The sequence below is a fragment of the Trachinotus anak genome, unplaced genomic scaffold (genome assembly GCF_046630095.1).
Source record: "Trachinotus anak isolate AG129_WGS33_773 ecotype Australia unplaced genomic scaffold, CSIRO_AGI_Tana_v1 ptg000001l, whole genome shotgun sequence".
NCBI lineage: Eukaryota > Metazoa > Chordata > Actinopteri > Carangiformes > Carangidae > Trachinotus > Trachinotus anak.
The window spans coordinates 3,474,927-3,497,143 of NW_027273852.1; the positions used below are offsets into that span (position 1 = coordinate 3,474,927).

The 22,217-nt window shown below is 40.3% G+C and overlaps 1 protein-coding gene across 10 annotated transcripts in view; it reads right to left on the reverse strand.

Moving 5' to 3' along the window:
• The window catches only part of stxbp5l (syntaxin binding protein 5L), a 131,106-nt gene that overhangs the window by 44,190 nt on the left and 64,699 nt on the right, over positions 1 to 22,217 (reverse strand). For all 10 annotated transcript variants that reach the window (XM_071495864.1, XM_071495699.1, XM_071495591.1 and 7 more), the window contains exons 5-8: positions 14,462 to 14,596; positions 6,723 to 6,786; positions 3,911 to 3,994; positions 241 to 364 (exon numbers count right to left, since the gene is read on the reverse strand). In XM_071495864.1, the coding sequence (XP_071351965.1) occupies positions 241 to 364; positions 3,911 to 3,994; positions 6,723 to 6,786; positions 14,462 to 14,596 (407 nt within the window). The remainder of the gene's footprint in view (positions 1 to 240; positions 365 to 3,910; positions 3,995 to 6,722; positions 6,787 to 14,461; positions 14,597 to 22,217) is intronic.

The following is a 22,217-nucleotide window of genomic DNA, read 5'->3' on the forward strand; positions in this document are numbered from 1 at the left end:
CTTTATGACCACATGCTCTATAACTGTTTGAAATTCAACCCACAGACAACCTGTAAACCGTTTAATTGATTCTACAATAAATCCATCAAATTAGAGGTTTATCCTCATTTGCAGTATGTTGCATTTCTGTCTGCTGTATTAGGTAACAACTCAAGGACCCAGTTTTCCCAGCTTGGGAATATCAAAGCCTAATTTTGTTTAGTAATAAAAAAACAGTATGTGTGTGGGTGTGCATCTTACCATGAGGGAAGGTGACCTGGAATGGCTTGGTGGTGTTTCTGAGGTTCCAGAGCGTCAGGCTGCCGTCAGAGTGACTGCACATGAACTGCTTCCCTTCATGATGCCAGCTGACTGAGTGGATAGCCTGCACCAGTGATAGAAAGGGAGCAGATACTTTACAAACATGTCAAATATTAGTCTTCAGTGTTTCAGAGTCTGTCTTCATTTCAGTTATTACCAAGGTTAAAAAAAAAAAAAAAAAATTCTTACAGAGGATCTTTGTAATTGATGCTTCCGTCTAAATATAAGAACAAAAAAATGCACTTGACAGTATTCTTAAGCACACTGCTAAAAAAGCTGTTGTTCATCTGACAGCTCTGTGTGGATAGGGATGTTTTTACTGCATGTAACACAACATGACAATGTATCTATGTGGAGATGTGACGCAGCAAACTAGACACAACTGTGCTGATCTTCACCGTCACTGAAGCACACTACAGGCATGGAAACCACATGTGCACCTATTAGCATTTGGAAATGGAGTTCCAACAGCACAATATTAATGCATGGCTTCTTTGTGTCTGTATAATGAACTCAGTCAATCATATGAATAAAATTGATTATACCTCATCCTACTGATAACATTAGATCGTTTTACTCTTCTCTACCATTTAATTAAAACATTAACAGAAAATGTGCAAAATTATTGTCATTTCACCAAAATTATCTTTGACACGATAACAGTGTAATTACTGCCCTTTTAACATTGGCGATCTGAAATCTAATGTCGAAACTTATTTGGAAGATATTTCTTTTGAGATGTGACCTCACATATCATCCAAATTAACCTTTTCTCATTTGCACAGTGTGGGCCAGCTTGCAGTATCTGGCCGATGGGACGCAGTCTAGGTCACATTTTCTCGAGAAAGCAGGAGGGTTTTGATCTGTCCCACACATTTTTTGCCACACTAGGTTAAAGGTCAGCAGAAATTTCCATTGGATCTTTGCTCTAATTAGCTAGAGTAGAGTAATAATTCTTCGTGCACAAATGGGACTATTATTTGGGTTAATTAAAGTACATGGAACATTCACATAAGTTTAAAAAGGTCACAACTTGCTTAAAGCTTCCATAACTAAGCTGCAGCAGTTTCTACTTACAGCTCGATTCCTTCACATACTGCGTAGATGTGGATTCGATGCAGCGCTTTTGAAGAAAATAAAAGTTGTACGACATAAAAGATGCATGTATGAAGTAAAGCCTGTAATGTACAATGTAATTCATGATTTAACTACAATTTACAGTTACGCAAGAGTAGCTGTAATTCAGTGCTTCTGTCCTCGTCTTTGTGAGATCTAAGTGTTGCTGTTTTTTTTTTTTTTTTTGTAACCAGCTGAAGAGGTGTGAGACAGAGATGCTGGAAGTGATGCTCAGGAGGCCACCTTAATGAATGTGAGCAGGAGGTGAGTCGTCACAGGAGATGGGACAGGAGATGAGAGATGGCAGCGGATATCAAGAATCAGTGCCACGAGGTGAAAATGTCCCTGGGGCAAATTGGGCTTGAGGCCACAGAGGTTAACAAAAACTAATTAAATAAGACTGATGTATGTGTTAGAGAGCGTTTGTGTATGTGCTTGTACGTGTGCACACATAGTTAAGATACTTGTATACCTGGAAATGGGAAGAGCAGGCAATTGAGGCATTTGCTGATCTTCATCCCACCTGTAATTTTGTCAACAGCTGAAAATAAATGGAATATACTACACACTATGTCAGATGGCGAGATAACAGAGCACACAAACCAAACATCTACACACAAAGGATACCCTCTTATTTTACGCTACGCTGCTAACTGCTGAATGACAACAGACGATATGGTCTTCATCTGTTTCAGCTGACAGTTCTGTGTGAGCTGTCAGGGGCAGCCTGGACTGGTATGAGCATGCCCAGGTTCTCCGATTAGTGCCTGTTATTCAAATAGCAGTAACTGGATGCAGACAAACAGGCAGTGAAATACAGCACTTGATGACAAAGCCACCTTGTCCTACATTTGTTGAGATTCAAAAGATTGGCAAAAAGATCAGAAGGAGGCTCTTAAGGCCCCAAAATGTGTCCATGTAAGATGGACCACAACAGCGGGGTTCAGCACTACAAACATGAATGTCCAAGACTGAGCGATCGAGTTACGCCATTGGTCAGCGGAATGCCATGTGACTGAGTGTCGGAGTTTCCCCATTGGCCGTTGTGCTTTCAAAACGAACTGGTGCAGTTTCCAACAGTTTCTGATAGTGGGGAGACTTTTTTCAAAAAAGCACCTTGCAAAAAATCTTAGCTACTTTCCTAAGAAAAGAGTCATCATCAGGGGTTAAAGTGGGCTGGAATGACTCGGAATGACTTTCCGGCACCTGCGATTAATACGTTTAATAAGCAAACAAATCTGAGAGTCTGAACAGAGAGCGAGACAGACACACCCACAGGGACCCCATGAGAACAGCTTTATTGGAAATTCGTCTGTATTAAAATTTTGTACACAGAAAGTACATGTGAAATTAAGGCTGACACTAGTTTCACAATAGTTTTCCACTATGTACACACATTGACCATACACAGTCCAGACATATACTAGGTTTGGACCTAGTCCTGTTCCTCTCCTCTTTAAACTGATCTACACTTTTCAAGTGTCTGAAGATAAATGCTGGAGTTTCTGTTTTGCTAATGACTGCATGCATGAATGAGTGTGTAACATCTGTGCATGAAATTTATTGTATTAATTAGAGGCCACCAAGCAACAAAGTTGCAAAGTCTGCCATCGTATCCTGGAAATGGCAGCATGGAAACAGCTCTTTACATATTTGCACATGACTCTGCCAGATAGTTACACAGAACCATGTGGGAAGGCTTAGTTGGAAACTGTTTGGAAAAGGGCAGGTGCTTTCAAAAAATACTTGGCGGATGACTGGATATACCATCTGTCTGTCATCATCGATCACTAATTTCATCCAGTTAGATTCTGCATCCTTCCCCTTTTCTTCACTAACAGTGGAGCCAGTTGGTAAATCACACTCTTGCTAAAGCCAGCAGAGAAAAGAGCGTAAACATCTTTTCCATTGAGAAAACCCTGCAGTGAAGGATGAAGAATGAAGAAACATTCACCAGTTCTGATATAACTGATGCTATAGCAGCATCTATGCTAATCTCTTTAGGGGCTGCCATTGTTGTTAATGAGCAGTAGCTTCTTGCTGTCATCAAACCTAAGACCCACCTGTAGCTGCCACTAGTTCCTCTTAGGGCGCTGATTGGTCCGAACTACTGTGGCTCGGCCACAAGCAAATAACTTGGAGCTTGGCAGGATGGATTCTCCGTAGCAAGAGATCCAGCTGCCTTGCAAGGTTAGGTGTCATGGGAGGTTTGTAAATTTCTACTCACATCAATCACGCACCACCCTCTCAATTTCCTGTTTTCCACCACTCAAAATTATGCCACATACTATATATCCTATGTCCTGCAACTATGAAAAAGGCATACCCACTGAGAACACTGAAAAAAAAGTGAAAACTCATTATCATGATAACCCAACAAAGACCGAAAGCTTCTGAAGATGCCCCCTTTAATGTCAGAGTATCAGGATGCCAATAAGAGAGGAGACTGTTTCAAACACAAATGTTTGATGCAGAAGTGCACAATGGAGCTCACCTCATCGTAGTAGATTCTGAAGTCGGCCTTCTTGCCCCGGAGGTCCCACTGTACGATTGTCCCACTCTCAAATCCTATAAGCAGCTGTGGAGGGGAATGACAGGGAATGGAAAATAAAGACTTGATGAAAAATATAGAAATAGAGCAAACAATCATTTATGTAATTGCACTCTTTGCTGTAATGTAGTGGAGCCATTTTGCCTGTGTCTACTTAGACTGGATATTGACACAGCTAAACAGATACAGGTTTATTGATTTACACAGTAAACATGCACAGAAGTATGTACACATACACACAATCCTGTGCACATCCCTTCTCACCCATCTTAGTCACACATTTATATATAACAAAAACAGGCACCCATAAACACTCCCACGTGTACTTGCAAAAAAAACAACCTCACAAACATACCCACACAGTATGGCTGCACACACACACTCTCACACATGTAGGATTGGAGGAGAGAGCAAAGGCGAAACAATCTGATCACAGATCAGAGGAGAGTGATCAAGAGTGATATTGAAGGAGCTCAGCCTGTAAGGCAGAACGGAGGAGACGGCTGCTGAGAGGAAAGATGTGTGACATCTTAAAACCTGAGATGAAAAGTAGAAGGCAGGTGAAATGGAAAGGAAAAACTGCCTCTCTGCAACCCTAAAGCTTTACATGAGTAACACCAACAGCCACAGATGTAAACAAACAGATAAGAGGAATTCAGATATCTTGTAAAAAAAAAAAAAAAAAGCATGAACAACACATGCTGTACAAACCTGTGGTTCCCAACCAACAGCCCAGTTGAAAATCTCAAAAATGTTGGCGGACCACATCCGACCCAACAACAGTACTGAACCCCAAAAAATGTCTTCTCACAGCACTTTTCATTTTAATGATAACGATCGAACATTCAGGTTTGAGCTGAACGAAGGGGAACCTCAATTTGTATTTTTTGTTTGACGGGGGAGAGATCACTTATCGATTCACCGTCTGTCTCTCGTCTTTCTTTCCTTTTAGTTCTTCCTGTTGCTTTGATTCTTTTAGTGTGCGTTCAGACTGAGATAGCAAACGAGTATACCATGGAGTCAAGGTGATATTCTCACTGCACTGGCAGCATTTTCGTACACTGAAAACCATAAGTATTAGCATCATTAACATTAATGTCAAAATAACTGTATGCTGACTCACTCACAGGACTTATCAGGGCACCTAAATGTACAGGAGTCATTACAGTTATCAGTTACATATCAGCTACCATTTTCTGCTGCTGCTTGGGTCTTTTGAGAGAAAGCCTTTTAGGGCTGCAACTTATAATTATTATCAATTAATCTTCCAGTTATTGTCTTGATTAACTGAATCATAATTTGGTCTATTAAACAAGAAAACGGTGAAAAATAACCATCACAAATCCCAAGATCTATGTCATCAAATATCTCTTTTTGTCTACCCAAATGCCAAAGATATTTAATTTACTCCAATGTATGACAATATAATTTAATGTATATTTGAGAAGCTACACATCCAGCAGAGATGAAGCAACATTATCATCCCAGTCATATTTTTGGCCACAGAAATCATGTAATTAGGGCGGCCAGCTCGTCTCTTTCTTATTTTTTAAATCAATTTATTCCATTTATTTATGTATTTTTTGGATAAACTTACCCTTATATGCACCAAATGTTATTCATAACAGGCCAGAGAGTTAGTAAGTACAGTTGGCCCTCAGAAACCGTTCTTTCTATTTTGCTTCCACGATGTAAAATTCTGCTATAATGTAAAAGAACATTTGTGATGCCAACAATGATGGATTCCTAGCGTATGCGAGTGGTCATTGATGTGTAACCATGTGTGAAGAAATCACCGTTTTAAAACACAACCTTACATTTCATTTAACAACATCCTGAAATTCTCCTGTTCCAGTCAGACCTGTGTTTGGATTATGTCTAATAAGGCTAAGTGCCTGTGTGTTTATCATTACTTGTGTATTAAAATTAATTTTCTATGTATTTTTTATTCCCTGCTGTCAGATTCACTTTTCTAGACCTAATTAGGAAGCTCGTACTAAAAACAAATTATTTGCCAGAACTTAGAGTGAATATTAAGCACAAAATGCAAAGGTTTTGAGAAATAAAAACATGTGTAGGCTTTAAGGTTAGTAACATTAATACCTCTGTTGTTATGTCTTGATACTACATGCAATACTTTGTCCTTAACTGCAGTCTGTGACTACAGTGTGTGACAGCAGCTGTAATCTTGTGTGTCATTTTTATGTCTTCACAGGTTGTCAAGACTGGTTTGACCCAGAGGCAGTGAAATCCATTGGGAAAATCAATATGCTCTTCAATGACCTCTCTTTTACAGCAACCTCCACCTGCCACTTTTCCTACCAATTTGACTGCAGCATGACCCTGAAAAGCTCCTCAGTCCCCAAAGGATATTACCTACAGGTGCCTCACACTTCTTTTCTTCTGTGTGTATTTGTGAAAACTCGGGGGACAGAGAAAAAGAGCAGAAGAGCATCAAGAGGACGGGCATTATAGCGAGAATAGTTTTCTGTCAGTGAGCCGGAAAGAAAAGCCGAGACAATGAGAGGTGAGCAATTAGAAAAAAATAATGGAAGGTAGACAGACAGACAGAGAGGACGAGAATACAGAAAAAGGAGAGGGAGGTCGGAGGACAGATGTGGAAGTGAGAAAAACAGGGCAGAGATTTAATTACAGGCGAGATTTAACAGAGACAAAGACGTGGGAAAAAGGAGCGAGCCTCCTAGTGTTGAGGGACCAGGAGGTGTGCTGGTGTTTTTTTTATCTGCCTACTCACCTTGCCTTCATCCTTAGGACTATCGCTCAAATGAACCACGGGTCCTGGATGAGTTTTAGTTGATCTGTGATGAGAAGGAAAGATAAGAGAGAGGTGAAGAAGACTCTTACACCATGTTTAGAGACGACATGTGAGCAATGGGTAATGAGTAACTCACAGTTTTACTCTACCCACACAACAACACACTGTCTACTAACCCTAACATCTATAGGCACACTACAGAAGAAAATATATTAATGGCTTTCAGAAGGGAGCCACATGGACCTCCAACAATCTGCTCTTTGCCCCCTCCCCCCAAATACAGACCCTGGCAGGTTGGCAGTTATATATACGGTATTTTTATTATTTGTTTTTGCTGTTGTGGCCATGCAAAAATTACATGGCATATTAAGAAATAAGGCAACAAAGATTATTAATAATAGTATATTTCTATACTGTTATTTTTACTGAAGCAAATCTTCTGAGTACTTCTTCCACCACTGCAAAATATATCATGCAGCTGGATTTACCTCGAAATGGGATTCAGAAGACAAATACTTTGCCTTACTGAGCTAACAGAGCCACGTTACCTGTCAAAATTGGGATCAGGGCAAATTAGACAAATGCAAAAGGAAAAGGATGTCATGGTTTAGATGATCAACCAAACCAAAAGCTGCAGTAGAAAAAAGAAAATCTTCCAGGGGGCACTTGGTCACCAGCTGACTTCACTGCAGCAGCATCGTGATATTTTAGCACAGGGGCTGAAATGTGCTCAGGTGAAGTGTGACTGACACGTTCAGAAGGGGACATTTAGTCATGCCTGCTGGCAGAGGCTGATAAAAACATGAAACCATGGAAAGCTCTCCATACGTTTCACTCAGCACTGTAAGAAGCAACAAACCACCTGCAAACACACAACACCTGTCCAACTGCAGCAGCGGCATAATGGGTGAATGCCAAAAGCACATCTTGCTACACCAGCCACCCACAACACATAATACACTAAGCTGACGCACTATTTCGGATATAACACACATATGTACTTTTGACCCCAGAGCCTTTTTTATACATCAACAAACCCATATTGCACTCTCTCTCACACACACACACCACATACACACAGCTGTGGATGGCACCGGGTTATTTCTCGAGGTTATTAGTGTAAAAACAAGTTCTGAAGTTGTGGGAGAGAAGATGTTCACAGCAGTTATTGAATTTTGGATACAGCCGGCCGTGAAGTAGGGCGAAGGCTTGCTATTCTATGTTGAAGGTCGTTTTCTTCTTTTGCTGAAGAAAATCTTCACACTGTGGAGTCAAGAGGGGAGTTACGGACTGACTTAGTGACTCCTCATAAAGTTTGCCTTTAAGCCAACAAGGCCAGTCTTTCAAAAGCTCACAAACCGAATCAGAAGAAAAAATTAATTCGCTGATAAACTGAAAGTCTCCTCTGCCTCCTCTGACAAGGTTTAACAATGCACACTGGTTATAAGGGACTCCATCAGGACAACTCCAGCCTCAACAAGACCCCCACACTTGGTTTTCTAAACATCAGATCACTGTCTAACTAAAACATCACTGATAAGTGACTTGACTCCTCAGCATAAGCTGGATATGACCGGTCTTTGTGAAACATGGCTTAAATCAAACAGTATCCTACCTCCTAATAAAGCTTTCCCATTAGATTACACTAATGCACATGCTGCTCGAGCTACTGAGGGGTAGAGGCGAGGGTGTGGCACAAGTCCCATTTCAGACTAACGGGGCCTTTATTCACAACAGGAATTAGGAGAATTTATCTCAAGTCATGAACAGAATAAGAATAAGGCCTGTGACCCTCTCTCTCTCTGTGCTGCTGAATTATTTAAAACATGTTTCTTACATTAATGACTCCGCTACAAAGAATTAAAGGGGATTTAGCCATAAACTGACGGTATTACCATTCCTGATATCAGATTGCTTCACTAATACTTAGATAATGCTTTAGACTATGATAATACTCCTTTAGAGGTGTGTGTTATTTTAAAAGAACACATTACATCACTCGTGTTGTAATGTTGTTCTACTCAGAATAGAAAACTTACCAAGGAATGTCTTATTAGGATTTCCCAGAACATTTCTTTTAACATTTTCTTATGTCTCGAGACATTTCATGAAATCAGTGGAAGCAGTTCAGTTATCTGGTTTGATCTGATTACAGTCTCTGTGGTCCTTACTCTCCAAGTCTAAGGAGGTGGTGGTGGGGGTGTTGTATGCTAAACAAGCATCCACACACCAAGCTGAAATGAACATGTTGGTGCTGTTGAAGTGTGAGGTTTTAGGGCAGCAAGCTGAATTTGATGATTCTGTCCCTCTTCAGAGATGTAATGGTGTTGTTTAAGAGCATGATGAGCAAATTAGTCAGTCTAAAAGCTTCATCACATGCACAAGTGTCCAGGCACTTGTTTATCAATGATGTTACCAAATCATCTCAAAGATCTCAATCATCTCAAAAGCCAAAAACCCACTCAAACAATCCTGCGTGTTTAAAAAACCAGGCTAATTTCACTGCCTTCTGCCAAGTGAGTGCTGGGACAGGCTCCAGCATACACTGTACAGATTAAGAGGTGTACGTACAGTATTCAGTGACGACACCAAATGGATAGAATTAAACTATCTTTAATTATAACTTGTATGAAGCAGAAAATGGAATGAATGGCATAGTCAGTTATAAAGGAATGACAGACCAAATTAATTCATACAGTATGTTACCAGCGCCTGAAAAACAAAAAGAAAACAGGAATGTTTTAGTTTTTCTTTCAGTCTTGACTAGCAAGGCTGCTGAGATCACAAACATAAGTGCAGATAGACCTTGAGCGACAGCAGGACGGGCGGAGCCAAGGAAACCCATCACAGGAAAGACAAAAATAATCAACATGACAGATAAAAAGGAGGGAGGCATTGCAAGAGGTAGCAAGTCAGCTCCAGAGATATGAAGGACATGAAGGAAAATGTATGAGTAACACAACTGCTGGGAGATGAAATAGTTGGACGCCTCTTCATTTTCATTTGCTCTTTCCCTAAATGTTCAGTCGGCTCACAGTCTGCTGACAAGCCTTTTCACCTGGAGTAAACCCAGCAAACACATTTCATCCAGCAAGCATCCTATATTATTCCTTCCTGCACATGTATCTGTTGTTATAAACGAGTACATAGTATTCATGTTTTCTTTTGTCGACAGTCAACAATATACCACTACAGAGTTCAGGATGTGGTTCCCCTCCGTTATTTATTAATCCTTTAATCTGTCCGAGAATATGTTATTTACTAAAGAAGAATTTCATCCCCTCCTCTACCAGAGTAAATCACTTTATTTTGAGGATTAGCTGTGCACTGGGCTTATAGGACATTGTTTCTGAAGAGAAAGAGAGAGGGAAAAAATTAAATAAGACTGTGTCTCTCAACTTTGTCAGGTGTTTGTGTTCTGGGCCACCATGGTGGTAGTATTAGAGGCAAATTCTTTGCTAATAAATCTCAAAATTGTATTAACTGTAACAGAGGAATCATATAGACCACATCAATTATCATGAATATATTTGGTCTGGTATCCACCAACTACAAAAGCGGAGTAAATAATGTTTTCAGGACTTTGTCTCTATGGCGACTTCGGACAATGCCCTTACCGATCCTTAAACCTTGTAAATGCAGATGACTTTCACCCAACCTGCCACATCAGTCAGGCCCTGGAACTTAAAGTGATAGTTTGGATTATTTGAAGCGAGGTTGTTTGAGGTAGTTATACATAGTCAGTGTATTACCTGCAGTGGATTCAGATTGGCGCCCTCTCTGTTTAGAGAAGAAGCAAAGAAAAGGTAAGATAAGGCAACAAAAATGTTCTATGTTCAATTTTGGCCTTTTTGGTAGGGTACACACGTTTTTGTGTCCTCGTCCAACGCAGTACATCACTCAGCATCTGTGCCGATGCTTCCAGCTGCTTCTCTAAACTGGGAGGGTGCTGATCCGAATCTACTGCAATTAATGCACTGACTATGTATAACTACCTCACACAACACCACGTCAAATAACCCAAAGTATCCCTTTAAATGGTAAAGGCTGGGGAATATGGGATTGTCCCTCACATGATGGGTTTACTATAGAAAAAACTAAACAAGTCTTATCTCATGTCAGTGTTGAAGTTTTCCATATAAAACCAAGACAATGACCTTTCCCTAAGCTTAGACATATGCTGTGAACTCCCTCGACATAGCTATAAATGTTGACCATGCTTTAGTTACCATGAGTGGATATTGTAGGAAAGCAAATGCAATACAGTGTCAGTCAACATTATAAAACACTAGCAAAACATAAAACCGGGAAGCATTACATTTCTTTCCAAATAGATTTGCAAATTTATTGTGATATTTAGGGACCAGGATTGTTGTAGCCATCTATTTCTGTTTTCACATATTTCTGTATAGTGCATTTGCATTTTAAGACTACTTAATACTGCCAAACATGCCAATGTGGATTATGGCAGGCATGATGCCAGGCATAAACATTCATCTGTTCCTCAGTAGGATCTATGAACTGCAGCAGAGCGTGCACTGGGCTGCTGTGTTTTCCCCATTCCCCCGGCATCTCATTTCTATATCTCATTTTGGAATGAATCTCATGAAATTGTGCATTAAATATGTTCCAAACCTATTTGAATTTCAATGAGAGCCCAGCCCTCCTGTTTGGGAACAGTGGCCCCAGTTGAATTGTTGCTATAACAGATTCTTTTGGCTTGTAATAAATTAATGCATCTGTGAGTGGCTATCACACAAACAAACACTGCGATGACACAAATGCACACACAATTGTGAACACACACAAAGACACACACACCTAATATGACTCACACTCCGCTGTTTGAACACAGTGGAAAGAGTGGATGACTTCCCCCTTGCTCAGTGTTACACCGCAGAAAAAACAGAAAGTCCCCCCTCATCCCTATTCATGTTTGGTGGAAAACCTCCCCAGCCAAACTATGAAACTCCCCAGTCGCTCTATGTGTTGATGAGAAGAGATGCACTCTCTGCTAGTTCAACTTCCCATGAACTCCACTTCAGAAAGGTACAGAGTGCTGACGGTTAGAAAATGGAGATTACATTATGCTTTTTCGTCTATGCTCAAACACAATATAGAGAGTACAAATACCCAGTGTTCAAATGGTTGTGCGCTCTCCCAACTTTATGCTCTGCTGCTATTTTTACTTTGCTGTCTTTGTCTGATATGTGATTATTAAGAATCTAAAAGGCATTTAGTAGTTCTGCCTGTTTAGTCACTTCTGTACAAATGCGTGGTTAATATGAACTGAAGGCTACAAATAGTTTGGGGCATCTGGCAATGCTGGCTCCTCATTTATTTATTGTCAGCCAGTTTGGTGGGTTAGTGCACTGACAGTATGACAGAGGATAAATATAGTGCACTATATAATAAATAAGGAGCAATTTCAGACACAGTCCTTCATCTATTAATTACCAGAAAGCTAATGTTTAATATGATTGATCAGTCACTGTCACATTTTGTCAGATTTTGAGGCCTTTAATCTCATAATTCATTTGGTTACTACAATGTTTAAAAAGTGGGTTCACCCGCTAAATATGTGGCCTTTGGTGTCTGATATGGTGCCTCTGCTCTTATTTAATTATATTTATTGTTCTACTTCATAAATGTGTAATAATATCTTATGATGTCAATGAGGCAGTCTTTTTTCAGTGCAGGCAGCACCAGTACTAGAGAGGCACTGTAACACGCTGCTGTTAAAAATGATACTACACCACATTTTATTAGCGCTGATACTTAAAGAACTAGAATGATACCTCTGCCAAGGCCAAACAGTCCTACACGTCTGTCAGATCCAGATTATTATCTGCACTGTGTTTGAAATCACTTCATATTTAACATATAGTATGCTACATTTATCCTCTGCCATACTACAAGTGTACTAGCCGTAGTGTCTATAGCAATCATTCACATTTGCATTATTTCCCTTATTGACATTTTTGGAAGTTACTGTCATCTGGTCCAGATTATTATCTGAATCTGCATCAAATTGTTCAAAATCATAGATGTCAACATATCAAGAAATGTTTTAGCAGACATCTTTGGCCTGGCATCAGTCACAAGATACCAAAGAAGTACATAGTGAGGACATGTAGAGTTTATCAAATATAAATATAAAGCAAATACAAAGTTAACTGTTAAAGAAATCACATGAACTCAAGTGCTGAGGACATAAGATTACTGTAGACTATGTAAAAGCTTCAATAACACTATAACCTTGATCTAGTTATAAACAATAATCAAATTATTCATGTTATAAATGTATATATACTAATATACTATATATACTAATACTTATAAATATAAACTAATTGATTGTCAAAAACACAAAAAACAAACAAACAAGAAAACATTTAACAGCACATAACAACACAATTTTATTGAACATGAAAATAATAAACATAAGAGACTTCAGTGATGACTGGCGGACAGCCCACCCACACATACACAACAGTGTTGTGACTGCTCACCATAGTTTGGGCTGTCAAAAGGCAACAAGATGGCTTGGTATGAGAGTGACTTGTGACTGACACTGCAGCAGGGGACTTGTCAGGGTAATGGCGTGTAGGTGGGTGAAACCAAGAGAAACAAACGGGCAGACAATACAACTGAGCATCATTTGTATACTTGATGGTGCTGTCAGTCTGCAGCATAATTCAGCTACACAGTCAACACTTGCAACAAAGGAAAGTGCACATCAAAAAATTATTAAGGTTTTCTATTGTAAGTAATATTAAGCCCAAATGGGCTTTATGGGCCGTTATTCAGCATTGTGAATGGCCATTGCTGGGATTATTACCGCAATGGAAGGATAAAGGCTGCTGATATGATGCAGTTGTGTTTCTTTTTTTTTTTTTTTCTGTGACGCACTATGAAATGTATTAATCTTAATGACTCATTTAGTCTCCAGCCAGCTGTTGAAATGTGTCTCAAAGTTGAAGGAAAGTTGATTCACTCTCAAGTTTTTCATATTATGTAAAATATGAATTAATTCATGGCTGTATTTGCTTCTTAGACAGCGACATAACCATCATGTCCAGAATGACTGAGAATGGTTCAGTCTACCAAGTAACAGCATGGTTCACTTGTATATGGCTGAATATTAGCATTTGAATACAAATGAGAAATGGGCTAACATTAACAGTACACAAAAATGATTACACACCAAATAATTTTGAATACAGAGCTTATATTTAACTCTGTGTGTGTGTGTGTGTGTGTGCAATCTGAAGAACCACTTACATATTCACCTAAAGCTACTGGTGTTCACTTCTCTCCATACTAACACCTGTTGTTGTCCTAATTTTAGAGTCTGTAATTAAAGATTTCCCAGGAAATAATGAGGAATGGCATTTTATGGGGCTGCATGCTGCATGGCTACCAAAACAATTACCAGTTATTTCATTACAAATTCACAACAGAGTTTAGCTTCCAAAGATGTGATTCTTGGGACATCTGTAATTGCTTATAAAACAATTACACTTATTGTATGTCAGCACTGTTGACACATACCCCGCTCCCCAAGTAAAACTCACTCATTATTTCACCACCGATGTGCTGCCTGACCCAAAGCCATCCACACCACCACCACCACCACGGTCATTACATTGTCACTGTAATTACAATAACTGTCATCGTCTCTGTCATCTCCACCAATTGGAGCAGCAGCTACTCACAGCTCTATGGCCTTGTTCCACATGATGACATATCCAGACAAAATGAAGGACTCGATGTTGACGATGTGTGTGTTGCCGCGCTCCGTCCCCACGTACAGCCATTTACTCTGAAAGGGAAGGTGGCAAAACGTGATCCTGGAGAACAAGAAACAGAGGAGGAAAGAGACTTAGTGTTAGAATAAGAGCAGTCATAAAGGGGTCTCTCCTTCAGCCGTGTCGTCGGTGGATGTGAGTGTTTCTACGGAGTATGGTTAAACAGTGTATCCTCTCACTCTTGTGTATATTCACATTGATCTGGCTGCAGTTGATCCCTCTGAACATTATGTACAATTCTACTTTCAGAAAATCTAAGTGCATGTCAATTTGCAAATAATAGTGTGGATATGATTCGGATAAATCAGTGTAGCTTTTATTAATGTGTATTTATTCATGTGCAATCAGCGGTTCAGTTACTGTAATTCAAAACAAAGTGATTCCTTCAAAAATACAACTAAAATTAAACCTGGAGGCATTTTGCAGGAATGACATGTTCCTGTTTTGCCTATTTTAAGATTTGTCTTTTGGTGAATCTCAAACACTGATAAAACAAACATGGGCAAGGAGACAGTTATTCAAAGAAACAACTGCTGGAAAACAGACAAGAGGATTAAAACTGCATTCTAATGTTCTTGTTGCCTGCTTTGCAATGTTGTTTGTGTTCTCCAACCTTCAGTATGTTCTGTACATGGCACTTGACAGACTGTACCTATCACGTCACCATCAGAACCATAATCCTAAGATGATGCTCAATGGTAAGAACTGCCCCTCTTCACAGAGGCCCTGCACTGACTCACTCAGTGGAGACGGCCTGACTCATTCTGAATCAAGATTTAATTTAGCACTCGGCAGGAAGGTGAAAATCTGTTTCTTTCCACAGTACCTTATGTGTAGGTACCATCGCCTACATTCTCTCCTCCTGCCCTTTATGTTTCCACTCGGAAAACTTTTGCACTCAGTCTGTAAGTTCACTCCCTGCTGGTATAAATAGTGTTTCGGAGAGCCTTTCAAAACAACTGCCTGAAGTAAGTAGAGGCTTGAACTTTTTCTGTTCTGTTACATTTCTGCACCACAGGCTAAACTGGTCCACCATTTCACACATGATCACTAGTCCTCTGTTCAAAGCTTCAAATAGCATAAAATCTTTACTATTAAATGCAGAATATCATTCCACACAGTCTTTTTTTATATACAATATAAATTCTCAAATGAACCTAGACTTTACCAGGGAGTCCTATTGAGATAAAAAAAAGAAAAAAAGCTTGATGTCTTCTAATGGAAAACAAGTACATGTCTCATTTACCACTTTCTCAATGATGCCCCTCAAGTTGTCAATGGATATAAGTTTATCTATTTTTTTCTGTTTTTCTTTCTGCAGATTATTTCACGCCCAAGGTGCATAATAAAAATAATTCAGTTTTCCCCAGATCTGTCAAAACCCACGGTGCATTAAAAAGCAACCATCTAGAGAGCTGATAGCTTCCCGAGCTGAGGCAGTAGAGAGTACAGAGGTAAGATGGAAGTTTATCACTTTTTAGATAAAAATATACCACAGCTGTTTTCTGTGAGTGGTCAGTGACGTCTAGCCCACCAGCTCGCAGAGTGCAATGGTGAATAAGAGACTTTGCATTAGGGATAAAACGCACTGATGCATGGTACACTGGATCAAGGCTCCGTGACACAGAGGAGGCTGCATACATATACAATATGTCCCCATCAATCACAGGCAGAGAGGAAGTCTCCATGGCTTCTCTAAAACCTTTGGGAATTTTCCATGACACTGGTTATGGATACAAAATAATTTTGATATGAAACCAAGCTGCTTAAACCATTATTACTCTCATCATCTTTGTAAGCACCTTAACCAGGGAACGAAGACGAGCACACTCTAAGTCACTCCTGTCCATGCTGATTACCTTGGAAAGATGTGGAGGATCATTGGGCTCCAGCCCCAAAGCCACCTACCCAGCAAGAGGCTGGATTATTAGATAGAAGACAAATGAGATGGAAGACAATTCAATAAGGATTTTAAGGGCTTGAGGCGAAGACAATATCCAAACTGGTGAGGTGGGGGGGGGGGGGGGGGGGGGGGACAGAGGCTTATACAGTCTTCTGTATTTGCAACATGCATTTATCCTCAACAAGCCAAATTCACATATTTCTTTGTTTACAGATGCTTTGGGATCAACCTTTCGGAATTATTACATCTGATTTTTTAACATAAAAAGCAACAGATGAGATTCAGTCTAACCATTTTCACAAGCTCCATCTAAATTGCCATGTTTCAGAAAACATATCGGCAGTAAACCCGGTGAGTCTTGATATTTTCCATGTGAAAAAGGGTTTTTGAATGAGGCATATTTAGAGAGGCCTTTTAGCACTGATTACCTCCTTGAAATGTCACAGTAAATATCAAATAAAAGACAAGGCTTAAAAGAAAAAAAAATCAATGGAAAAAAACGATGAGAAGATGAAAGGACGCGGAAAGAGGTAAATAGTGGCAAATACAGATGTAGAGGGCAAAACAGGGAAAGTCAAAAGCATGCTTTTGACTTCAGACAGTCGGACCAGGCTGTATCATCAAGCCTTATAATTATCAATCAAAGAGGACAGGAGGAGACATGGGTTTAGCCTCCAGCTGACCAGCCACTGCCAAAACAGCTGAGAAGCAAATACCCCTAATGAAGTAAACAGACACAGAGATGAATTGAATTGGTGACATCATTGGGGGAACGGGCGACCTTGCCATCTGCTCTGCATGAGATGTGACACAACTACTTAAGCAATTCTACAATTACTACCTGTACCAGCGAAGAACAGTCGTGTGTGTCAAGAACAAGTCATGTGTGATACATCGAAACCGCACATGTTTACACTGACTCTTTTCACTGTGCTCAAAACTACAGGAAGCGTCACAGGTTCGTGCATTGTTAGGTACATTTTATTTGGACTGAAAGACTTCACGTTCCTTTTGCCATGACAGTCAACGAAGGAAGTGATTCCAGTGATTCATGGGTTATTCTTAAGGGATTCTGAGGAGGTGTTAGTGTGCTAATTGTCAGAGGTTCAGCCTAGAGACACAGAGCTAAATAGAAAGTCACTGCCCAGCCTCTGACGGATGACTCATGATTCCCTTTTTTCCTCATCTATCTTAGAGCATGATTCACTCCTCTGCAACTGGGAGCGAGTGGTTCTGACTCTTACCTCATCGCACCACAAGACAGGTAGAAAGGAGGTTTGTTTTTTTTTTACACTTCTGAAGCAAAACAGTTTTCCTAACCTCTCTCACATCCGTGTTTGTGTGGGCATACTATGTGCATCACACAGTGACGGGTACAGGTGCCAGGCTATGAAGCTAAAACAGAAAATCTCAAGTGGACAGGTTTACAGTGACCAGTATCATCATCGAATGAATAAAAGAGCCAAAAATCATAGTGTTAGAGTGTAAAGGTGTGTGAGGGTATGTTGTTCAATTTCTAAAAACAGAGACTTTCACACAGCGAGCTGTCTGCCAGCTACATCCAGAAAAACGTCCACAACACTCTGCTGGCAATCCCCCAAATATGGACTTAAAACTGTGCATTTCCTGCCAGAGCTTCAAAACCTTTTGAACAGCATTCCTACTGAAAGTCATTTTGCTGCCTCAGTGACTTCCTTAAAATGTAAAATCTACTTTGTAAATGTGCATTCCTGCACCATTAAATTATCTTTCTATGCCCTGTAACTTCTTGGAAATGATATGAAAAAAAATTGTACCGATATATTCATTTTTTGTTTTTATCTGTTATTTTGCAACTTTTGCTACCAGCAAATGTTATTATTATAATTAATATGACCCATATATAGTAGAGCAGCAGCTGCCTTCTCTCCACCTGTTTACATTAGAAACAATAAAGGTAGCAGATGCAACTGCTTGCTGTCTGAAATGACCTTAAAGGTTTAAGAGTTATCAAGGTTAGAATGAATTTCATAAAATTCTTTAAAAAGTCTACACTTCTCATAATGACTGGAAGCCTGTCCCTGGACTACAGAGACACTGAGTTCTGTCCTTAACAACTTCCAGACAGTACATGCATTTAATAACTCTTCCAGTCCATTATCCTTTAAGGCTCTGTTTCTCCGACTCCAGTTTTATGATGTTGTTTTATGGCAGGACTGAGATTCTTCTGTCTCTTGGAAAAAAACATATTGCTCTCTAATGGTAGAAAGTCCCGGCAGAAAGAAAACATGTCCTGTGACTAAGACAAAGTCCTTGACTGAAGCAGGGCAAGTTTGCTATGACGAGCACTAATCAAAAGTAACAAAGAATTACACAGTAAAGTATTGACAAAGAAAACTTAGTAGGGAAAGTGCTGCACTTAATGTGCCTTTTAAAAGCAATATATTCCATCACATTCAGTCAGAATGCAGTTATTTTCATTAAACCTCCTTGCCCATGACACGGGTGCCACACAGTGGAAATAAACTTTCAGTTGAAAAGAATAGAAAGGCAGAAAATATGAACAGAAACGGAAAATGAAAAGAAAACCCTCAAACTACCTTAATCGTGTCTGTTATATGAGTTTGGCTTAAATATGAGGGAGCATTTAAAAAAAAAGAATGTGGGATTTATTACTATAAAGTTTGTGTTATCATTAATTTTTGTATTGTCCTGTCTTTTGTGTTTGGCTGTGAATAAATCTTTTCAAATATACTTCCATTGTGTATGAAGGTCGCTTCACTTCATTTCTGCCTGCATGTCTGAACTTCCTTTGCCTCAATGGATAAGAGACTGTCAGCTTTTCTTTGTAAAAGAAGCTAGCTGCATTTCTAAGTCCACAGAATTTTACTTTGTTGTTAGTTAGTGGTTATTACTAATCACCAATATAGCTATAGCTTTTGTCTGTTATAAAATGTATGGGAAGGGGCAAATTTTTGGTGCACGCACATTCAAAAGTACTGATGAGAGCAATGTCCCATTATCTCTCAGATGAACTTTGAGACATAACAAGGCGCACGGTCAAATGAAGGTTGCGTATTGTAAGCCTCATTTCTTCCCTGCAAACAAAGCAGTGTCAGAGTGGCCTTTGGGAGAGCTGAAAGTTTTCCCATTGGGCTGCTACACAAATTGGTTCAATGTGAAAGAAAGAAATAAAACATCAGAGAGAAACAGAGACAGATAAAGACAGAGAGTGACCAAGAGGGAGTGAGATAGCTGTGGCTGTGTTGTGGTGCTCGGCCCAGTGGAGCAGGCTGCTGGGCCCACTCTGCTCCTATGTGGCCATCATCTCCCTCACATGTCTCGCTCACCGTTTAATGATGTTCTGTTCATTCTTGTGTTGATATCTTTATCGTTTCTTATACACTGGGGCAGCCAGCAGTGGACTGTTGCTGATTCATTTTACATGAATAACAAAGTAAAAAGTTCTGCAGACAACAGACAGGAGGAGCAGAGCAGCGGAGTGGGTTCAAGACCACAGCTCCCAGTAAGTCCCATACAAACACCGGTCTGGTTTTACAGAATAAAACTGTCTAAGGTTATTTAGCAGGATCATTTTATATGGCTTTGTTTTCTGCTCTGGTTTCCATCAAAACTGGAATATGAGGCCCTGCATATTGGTCACATATTTGGTCACATTTTGCAGTGGCAACTATAAACCTACTTAAAGGATGAACTCACCAAACACCCAACCTCTGTAAGGTCCTTGACACTGTACATGCACTTGCGTTGAGCATGTAGTGGTAAAGCAACAAAAAAAAAATTAGAGAGCTCTACCTAGGACTGGAGCAAGTGCAATGTAAAAAGTCTGTTCTATTTTAGACTTGGCAAACACTTGTCATGACATAGTAGAAACAACAAGAGCTCAATTAATGCTGACCAGAGTGAAATGGATCTTTGCTCCTTTCACCAACACACACCCCTAACCTGCTATTTTATCATGTAAACAGAAATGGTGGAAGGCCACTCCCCAGGATTAACAACCTGTTTCTGAAACAACTCAGCCAGGGCTCTAAGAATATAACCACAGGTGTAGTTTTTATCATCTGAGTCACTACTGTGTATAGCCAGACATGAGTGACATGTGTGAGTGTTCAGAGCGTTTCCACAGGCAGAGAGAGGGGGAAAAGGTTTAAAAAACCACGCATCAGCATCTAGAAGTCACTGTTCGCCATTAAAGTTTAATGGTGGAGAGCAGAGACCAAGCTGTCACTGCTGGGGGAAAAGCAAAGAGCAAAGGCCTTGCTTACAACCACATCCCACACACTGCTCTTCTACAGAAGAGGAGAGGGCATTAAGCAGAGAGTGAGACGGCGAGCAGAGATCAAGAAGGAGAGATACATCGGGGACACCACGTCTGCTTAAAGGAAAAGGGAAGTAGAGGGTGCAGGGAGTCGATGAAATTTTGCCTAGTTGGAGAGAACATAACAATTTTTACAATTTCGACATGGAATTGATAACAGAGAGGGAGGGACTTGCCAAATTACCCAACACACTCAGGGTCTTCTCAGCTTCACTCACACACACTGGGTCTGCAGATTTCTGCAGTGGTCATGTTTTTCCCAGTTCATTGAGCACTTCTGTCCCGTTGCATCTTAGCTGTTATGGGAAAAGCAACATAACAGTAACAACGTGTCCTCTAACCTCCGGGACCCTCAGGTGGAGTCAGATATAGAGAGGAGGGCTCCAAGACGGGAGTTCTCTGTGTCGCCGCCGCTGGACCATCACACTCAGCTACATCTGCCAAACCCCAACAATAAAATGAACACTCCTGACATTTCAAACACCTTTGCAGAAGTTGTTCATTTGTCCCATAATAATCGAGATTAGAGTCAACCCATCAACCATCACGTCCTGGCCGACTGCGTTGCCATAGCAACATCTGATTAAAATATTTCACTAGCTCTCTCTGCTGATGCAGTTTGTAGTGACTATGTGAAAGCTGGCTGATGTGGCTCAGTGGTTTAGGTGGCAACATGTCAAAGGAGGTGGGTTTGGAGGTGGGTCAGATGGAGTCGCCAGCTGAGATGGAGGCAGGAGACTCCAGCCAGTGGATCTTCTTTGTCAGGTTTATCAGGCATGGTGAAAAAGGCTCAGAGTCAGATGAGCTGGACTCATCCTCTCAGCACTCTGCTTCTCGACTCTGTCTGCTGTATTCCAGACTTAATCAAAAAAAAAAATGGTGGAGGAGCTCCAACCACTGCCGATGCTGCAGCTTAGCTTCCAGCAGCCAATATCTGCAGGGTGGTCGGGGATGTGGTGTGAGCCAGAGGACACTGCCTGTGGCACCAGCGACTCCTGACAGAGCTCTCTGGGGAATAAATGTGTTACATAAGGGCTAACAGCCTCAATACAGCTGTGACTGTGTCAAGTTTAGAGATGCACCGATTTCAATTTTCTTGGCTGACTCAGATTTTCTTTCTTAGAACTATGATTGACAGCGGCACAAACAGTTTGTAACTTTCCTCTAATGGAGACTTCAATCACATGTTCATGTTTTCTGGTGAAAAGTTGTAAAACTCTTCACTTCACAAACTCATCAACAATGGATGATTATTATTATTGATGGCCATTACCCACGGCACTGCAGCAACTCCAGCAGTGTGGACACACATGCACAGGTGAGGGAAGTGGTGTGGCACTAGTTTTAGCCGCTTTGCCCTTTGCAAACTTTTCTTTTTGTGAATGTTTTCATGGTTGTTCCAGAAGAACTTCCACGCCAACAACATGGTGTGTGTGTGT